The 8,255-nt window shown below is 41.0% G+C and overlaps 2 protein-coding genes across 2 annotated transcripts; both read right to left on the bottom strand.

Annotated features, from left to right (window-relative positions):
* Nucleotides 1-428: 428 nt before the first annotated feature.
* LOC125511674 (small nuclear ribonucleoprotein SmD3b) lies at nt 429-4,986 on the bottom strand. Its single transcript, XM_048677097.2, has 4 exons — nt 4,677-4,986; nt 4,471-4,590; nt 4,309-4,365; nt 429-795 (listed from the first exon to the last, which is right to left on the bottom strand). The coding sequence occupies exons 1-4, from the start codon at nt 4,833-4,835 to the stop codon at nt 724-726; spliced, it is 408 nt and encodes a 135-aa protein (XP_048533054.1). The 5' UTR covers nt 4,836-4,986; the 3' UTR covers nt 429-723.
* A 1,266-nt stretch (nt 4,987-6,252) lies between these two features.
* LOC147974138 (uncharacterized) lies at nt 6,253-7,258 on the bottom strand. The gene is made up of 3 exons (XM_087525186.1): nt 7,187-7,258; nt 6,990-7,103; nt 6,253-6,576 (listed from the first exon to the last, which is right to left on the bottom strand). Exons 1-3 carry the CDS (start codon nt 7,256-7,258, stop codon nt 6,412-6,414), a joined length of 351 nt encoding a protein of 116 aa, XP_087381312.1. The 3' UTR covers nt 6,253-6,411.
* Between the last annotated feature and the right edge of the window lie 997 nt (nt 7,259-8,255).

The raw sequence follows: 8,255 nt of genomic DNA on the forward strand, positions 1-8,255 counted from the left end.
ACTGGTTGCAGGCAAGTTTGGGATCTTTAGTTGGAACCTTGATGAAAAACAGAGGTTGTAAAATCTGTTGAAAACCAGCTGGGTAGATGAAAAACAAGTAGATAGAGGTAACTAAAGATGCCACTCAGCATAACCTGGATGGATGGGTAAAAATGACCGACGACGCACCTGGCCAGGTGATGGCCGACGTCCCGACGGCGAAGCAAAGGAGGAGGAGGAGGACGACGGCCATCATGTTGGTGGGGGCTGCGCTTGTCATGGCGGTTGGGTTGCAGCGAAGCAGATGAGGAGGGCAGGCCGTCGTAACTTAGTGCAACAAAGTTTTAGGGCAACTTCTTGCCATCTACAACAGCATTAGGGCAAAGCTTTAGTGAAGCTTTAGGGTAGAGGGGGGCGTAGCAGAAATGCTCTCGAGACACCCTGACTGATTGATCAGGAAGATAATGTTCATAGTTTTACTCATATAAACTAGTAGCAGTAAGCTTCACAAGAGATAATCCATTCCAATGACAGCCTCAAACGAACCATCAAGTCTCATGTTTACAGCTAACAACAGCAATACATCATCATCATACATAGAGAAAATCGGTTCGCAGAAACCGACAAACTAAACTAGAGGCACATCATAAGCTCACAAGCATGGCTGCCGCAGCAGTTTGTTTCGCCAGCAAAGACAGCAGCGAGTTCCTTCCTCGACTCAGACAGCGGCTCAGCTCACATCATCTACCTCCTCACGGGAGGCGCACCACCTCGTCCTCCTCCAACTGGGGGGCCACCACCACGTCCACCAGCAGCCTGCATCAAAAAATTTTCCGCAAGTTCAAACATTAGTGACTATACATACAGCTGTTGAATAATGCGTGTTTGCCAAACAGAAAGTTCATCCAAGGATTAATAACAAGCCAAACAATTTGTTCATTCTCATATTTTACCGCATAAAATAATTGATGCTAGATAGATAATGATTGTAAGTTTAGAATCAGTGAAATAGTTTGAATCACTAATATTTCCAATTCCCTAAATCAAATCTTGGTTAAACTGCTGGCGTTTTTCAGAGATAAGAATTCCGAGTTCCCCAGTTCCAGCATTGGATAAAATGTTACAGGGAACAACGACAAGACAGGGAAACTGGAACATAGGCTCTCGGTGTTGCTTTTCTTCATAATACAACTCTGCAGCTATAAGGTAACAGGGTACTGCTACCCAACCCACCTAGACACCAGAACGAAGTAAGCAAAATTGCTAGGGCAGGATTAGACATTAAATGAACATTAGAGATAGAAGCTTGTTGGCCGTTAAAATGACAGACTGTAATGCTCAATGTTCACAGCATGTACAGGACTTGTAAGCAACTCTCCTCCACTAGCCTAATGATGATGAGATTAGCTCCAAATTAGACTGAGCACTAGTGGGGAACTCCCTCTGTTTCGAATTATAAGATGTTATAATTTTTTTTCTGAATCGGATGAATATAGACGTGTTTTAGTGTGTTTGTTCACTAATTTCAGTCTGTATGCAGTCCATATTGAAATATCCAAAACGTCTTACAATTCAGAACAGGGGTGATAACACTTATATAAAAGATTTAATATTTCATCAGCCTAAATACTTCCACACCCGTGCCCAATGGGATACTGTCCTCAAAGGAATTAAAAACTGAATGCATGACATTAATGGACACTCCCTCTGTTCACTTCTATAAGACGTTGTAGACATTTCAGACGGTGCCTAAAACAGTTCAATCTCAGCTATCTGAAACGTCTAATAAAAAAGAACGGAGGGAGTAGTTCATATTTCTTTTTCAGATTTAGTACATGATCATAGTTACTCAATTTTAATAGTATACTGTTATATAGCATCCCATAATGTTCTCCAGAGAGAAGATTCCTAGTTCCCTAGTTCCAAACTGGGATGAACCCCAGTGTTTTTCACAGAGCGATTTCAAGTTCGCTAGTTCCACCCATGGATAATATATGGTAATGCTGAACAAGGGCTCTCAGTTTTTGGCTTGTCATGATACGGATCCACATCTAGGGGAAAAGAAGCATGAAAGGGTATAGTTACCCACCAAGACAACAAGACATAAATGTAAATAGCTAGGGGAAGATTCAGCATCAACTGAACATGAGAGATGGAAGCTTGTCAGCCTTCAAAGTAACACTGACTACCGAGGTGCAGTGTTCACAGCAAGAAATTGCTATCATCTCAAGTATACGACTTGTTAGCAGCTCCCAGTCTGACAATGTGGGGGTAGGATTAACGAAGACTAGCCCTAGTTCTGGGTCTCGTGCGTTTGAACATTTATCTCTACATTGTAGGCTATGTGTTTATTTTGAAGAGGAAACAGAAAAACAGGGCTTAATCAGAAGCATCGACAGCAACCATATCGCTCCGAACGCAAATGTTTTTTTTTACAATAGACCAGCTATCAGCAGCACTGTGTGCTTAGGAACCCCAAGACTATTTTAATCACCAGCTCCGAGCGCAAATGTTCACAACAGGAAGAAACTGTAATCATCTTATGTACAAGACTTGTAAGCAACTGTCAATTAGCCTAATGTTGATGCCTAGGAGTGAGGATTTGACAGAAAGAACAGTAACTCCAAATTAGATTATGCACTAGTTAGATAGCGATTATTACATTTGAAATTTACAGCCAATATAATTCCAGACTCACAGCCTAATGGGATACTGTCGTAAAAAGAACTAAAATTTAATTGCAGAAATAAATGGATAGTTCATATTTCCTTTCCAGTTTTTCATGCATAAATGTTTTCTTGTTTTATGATGATTACAATTTTAGAGTTAGTGTGAACAGAACATGGCAATAAGCCAAGTTTCTTAACTAGTTAGATCCTAGTTACTCAAATTCTGATAACATATGCCCACAATGTTTCCCTGGTTCCAAAAGAAATTGTTACAGCATCCCACATTATTTATCAGAGAGCAGAGTTCAGGTTCCCTAATTCAACTATGGCCTATGGATAAGTCAAAGGAAACAATGAAAACATAGGGTATAATGCTGAACACAGGCTCTCAGTTTTGTCTTGCCATAGTACGAATCCATGTGTAAGAACAAAAAAGAAACATAATAGTGTATCACTGCCCACCTAGACAACAAGAAACATAATAGGCTATGTGTTTTTTGAAGAAGAGAAAGACAGGGCTTAATCAGAAGCAGCAACAGAAATAATATCGCTCCAAACACATTTTATAAGAAAAAATAAAAATAGACCAGCTATCAGCAGCTCCATGTGCTTACGAACCCCAAGACTATCTTAATTACCAGCTCCGAATGCAAATGTTCACAACAGGAAGAAATTATAATCATCTTATGCACAAGACTTGTAAGCAACTGTCAGTTAGCCTAGTGATGATGCCTGGGAAGTGAGGATTGACAGAAAGAACACTTAACTCCAAATTAGATTATGCATTAGTTAGATAACGATTACAGTTTTTACTCACGGCCTAATGGGATATTGTCAAGAACTAAAACTTAATGCCTGAAATTAATGGATAGTTCATATTTCCTTTTTCAGTTTTTCGTTCATAAATAGTTTCTAGCGTTATGATGCTTACAATTTTAGAATCAGTGTGAAGAGCCCATGGCAATAAGCCAAGTATCTTAGCTAGTTACATCCTAGTTGCTCAAATTTTGATAATATCAAGCCCATGGCAATAAGCCAAGTATCTTAGCTAGTTACATCCTAGTTGCTCAAATTTTGATAATATCACCCATAATGTTTCCCTGGTTCCAAGCTTAATACAAGGTGTTACAGCATCCCACATTATTTTTCAGAGAGCAGAATTCAGGTTCCCTAGTTCTAATTCAGGTATAATGCTGAACACAGGCTCTCGGTTTTGTCTTGTCATACTAGGAATCCACAAGTAAGAACAAGGAAACATAATAGGGTGTCACTGCCCACCTAGACAACAAGAAACAACGCAAATAGCTACTGAGAGAAGATTTGATGTTGTTGGCCCTTTAACTAACACCTCCGCACTCACAGCAAAAACAAATCGCATCCTCTGATGTACAGAACTTGTGCCTAAGCAACTCCCAATTTGCCTAGTGCGCCGAATGAGGACTAATAACAGTAGAAAACTAAGAAGAATAACCCCTGGTACCAGGGACATGTTACAATTGGCCAACTATCCGTCCGCAATACAGCGTGCATAGGAACCCCAAGACTATTAAGTTGCAGATATGAGATATCAATCTCTCCTAATTCAAAGCTCAATGTATCAACTATCGAGTGCTGTATAGGGTCAATTGCAAAGTGTAAATTACTGAGAATTGCTGCTTACCCGGGCACGCATTGCGACAGCACGGCCGCGCCCGACGCCGATGGCCGACCCCTTGCCCTGCACACAGCAGGGAAGCAAAGTCAGTGGGCCGCAATATATGAATTGACCTAAAAAACAAAACAAAACAAAACAAAAAACTGAAAGAAAGAGGGAGAGGCGCACCCTTATCCTGGCCTCGAGGCGCTTGAACATGGGTGCGTTCTTGAGCATGTCGGGGATGATCATGAAGCGGACCCTGCTGCCCCTGATGAAGACGTGCTCCAGCTGCGACACCTTGCCGTCCTACAGATTCGTTCGTTTGTCACCAAAACCAGACGAGATTATGAGATGAGGGAGGGGAAGAAGAGGAATCGAAGGCACAAACAAACCTTAGCTGTGAAGGTGATGTTCTCGATCTGGCAGTTCCAGTTGTCCTCGCACTCGATCATGGAGCCCCGGTAGACCTCGCCGGTCTTGAGCTCCACCGTCACCACGTGCCCCGCCGCCTCGTGCAGCAGCTTCACCGGGATCCCAAGGCTGCGGCTCATCTTCCTCTCTCCCTGACTTCCTGACTTCCGCCGCGCCAAACCCTAGCTAGCTCGCTCGGTCTCTGTCTCAAGCCGCCGCCGAAGAGGAGAGGAGAGGGGAAAGGGAATACAAGAGGGAGGAGGACGAGGCGGCGGCGAGGGTTTCTCTTTGTTTGGGCTCGATGGGTTCTTATTTCAGGCCCAGACTCGATGGATTCTTATTTCTGTCCCAGGCTCGATTCTACTACCCCACCCTACATAAGCCCGGCCCAGAGCCAACTTCATCCACTATACAGATGAGATCCATGGGTTGTCTGGAAAAAAAAAAGATGAGATCCATGGGTTGTCTCGAAAAAAAGAAGATGAGATCCATGGGTTGTCTCGAAAAAAAAAAAAGATGAGATCCATGGGAGCATACCCACTCAAAAAGAAAAAACCTAACCAAAGGGCATTATCACAAAAAAAAACTTTTATCTCTCAAAAAACTACTCCCCGTGTTTCTAATATAAGTCTTTTTAGATATTTCAATACAGATGTATATACACATATTTTAGAGTGTATATTCACTCATTTTTCTCCGTATATAGGCCATGTTAAAATCTCTAAAAAAGACTTATATTTATGAACGGATGGGATTAGTTCATATCTGAGCTTGATGGAAAATGTGTTCTTCTGGATGTTGGTGCCAGTTTAATAGTAGGAGGACTAAAAGAAATACCGGAGAAGCACGTTGCAAAGAGGTGGGCGGTTGATGCAAGGGATGTTTTGCCACATCACCTTAAGCAATATCACAAGGACAAGGGCGCCATTGCGATAACTACGTAAACCATTCCCTGAACAAGCTACTGAATCAACCTGCCTCTCCTCGCCATCTGATACTAACGTCGAATTTATATATGCTACTTTCTATGGCTATAAATTGATCTTTGATGGGTGGCATAATGGCCTCAGAACCGCAAGAGCATGCATATATCTCCACAGCAGCGCGGAGATGTTAAAGCATATCTCATGTGAAGTCTCTTTAATCCAACGCAAGAATCACATATACAACCTATCATAGCAACATTAATATGCGATATCTCTGTTGTAGTTGGAAACCAATGAGATGGACTTAAGCAATGAGGAGGAGGTAGGGGGTAGGGGGCAATGCTCCCCCCCCCCCCTCCCCCCCAACACACACACAACTTAGCTCGGCACTTCCCCTGCTTTGCATTATTGGGGCAAATTAATATTGTTCCGTATAAATTAAACTATAAAAAATAATTGTATATAATCACTTCATAAATTAGAAAACAATCACATGAAATATATATATTTCAACCACCATCATTATAAGTAGCACCATCAAAGAGTTTACATAATAGTACCACTCTTTACAAAAGATGGCATCTAGCTCAGTACCTAGAACTCACGAAATGTCATCTACCTAGGTGCCAATTAGTAGCCTGGAATACATACACCATGCATCATATGAGTTACTGATCCAGAATATCACAACCTTAACCAAGTGCATGGCCAAAAGGATAACTGTCCATTTGCTTCCAATTAATCAATAAAAAAAGTTCAGACCACCTCCTTCACCATGATGAGATATATCTCAAAATGTAGGTAAATCATCACCAGGTGGGGAGAAAGTTCCAGCAGCAACACCATTCGCATCATTACCATTTGCATCAAAGAAGCCGCCAAACATTCCATCCTCCGCTCCACGTAATGTATTATCCATATTTTCAACATCATTTGTTGGTTCGCCGGCAAAGGGCTGCACAAATGTCATTATTAGCATTCTGGGAAATTTTCAATTGTATTTGCCTAACCAACTAAAAATAAAATGGAAATACCAATTCAGCCCCTATTTGGCAAAAAAAATTGAACCAAAATAACGTCCAGAAAATTATGAAATTTTGGCAGAAGGACAACCATATGATGCCTACTATTCTGCGAAATTTTCAATCATATTTTCCAAACCGATTAAAAAGTAAAATTAAAATACCAATTCAACACTATTTGGCCAAAAATTTGAACCAAAAAACAAAGTGCAACCATATGTCGACTACCATTCTGGGAAATTTTCACTTGTTTTTGCGCATTTGTTGATATACTACAACATATTCCTTTTCTGTTCTCATTTGGCCTATTTGGCGCCATTGGATTTAAAAAGACATAGGTACATACCACTTCTGGAGAACAGACTGGAGACGAAGTGGCTAAAGTTAGAAAAGCTGGAGGTGGTGGTATAACAATGCATGGAATCTCAGGCGCTGGAATTCCTTGAAGGGATGCGATGGTCTGAATTTTTTTAGACAAATTAGTAAGTTGTGTCAAGTGGCTATAATAGAAACAAAATGACTGCACAAGAGAAATATACACACCATACGAAACTTGTGCACACCACCAAGGCTACTCTCCACTGTAGTCTGGACAAATTTCCCCCAATCAACCATACTTTGTGCATGCCTTTTCATTAACCCATTATGTTGAGCAATCCTTTTACCATGTTCTAGTCGTTGGCGCTTTGACGAAGACGAAGTGCGATTGATCTGCACCTCCCTAAGAGTCTCTCTACCCTCCACGGCACCATTCAATAGCGGCCACTTTCCGCGCGGCTTCCTGCCACCAGCTTCATAAAGGGCTTGTGGTTCAACAGGAGAATGCTTCAAATCATATTCCTCCCCATGCATGTTAACAACCTTCTCTTTGTACAGATCCTTTGGATGACAAACAATATGCAAAGATGATTAAAAAATAATGTACCACAAAAGAAAACATAAACTTAGTATATCAAGTAATGGATGGATATTATACCAAGCATTCCGTGGCTTCAACGCTATTTTAACGCATCAGGATTCTTTGGATCTTTTCCTGTGTGTGTGTGTATATCCATGCCTCAATCTTAGATACCTCTCTTCCTTCTTTCTCAGACTAAGACAAGAAAAAACTAAGTTACTACATAAAAAACATACTTAATTTATTCAAAAGTTAGGAGAGTACCAGTTTTTGGCAAACTGTCGTCAATGAATTAGATCCACCTCTATGGGCCTTGTACTTAGAGTTGAGAAGATTATCACGATTTTCCTTAGATGTCACAATCCAATTAACATCACACCATTCATCAACTAAGGCCTCCGAGAAAACAACAGTGCACCACCATGGTCTTACAGCCATGTACTCATGTTTTTCAAGATAACGTCGTCCAGCAAATTTTTCTTTTAGTCTGCGATTCTCAAGTTTGTATTAATGGTCCCTTACGGCCTGTATGCGAGCATAGTACAAAATACTACCCAAGAGTTGGTTGCAACACCTGCCAATATGGAGCCTTGCACTTGCTTCATACTCAGCCTCATGCCTAGACCTCAGCTGCAATATAGATCACAAAAAATCAATTGTTACTTATATTTACTACAGTAGTACACTTCTAAAAGAAAGCAACTGTTACTTATA

The sequence above is a fragment of the Triticum urartu genome, chromosome 5A, assembly GCF_056163025.1.
Source record: "Triticum urartu cultivar PI428250 chromosome 5A, HENAU_Tu73, whole genome shotgun sequence".
Classification (NCBI taxonomy): domain Eukaryota; kingdom Viridiplantae; phylum Streptophyta; class Magnoliopsida; order Poales; family Poaceae; genus Triticum; species Triticum urartu.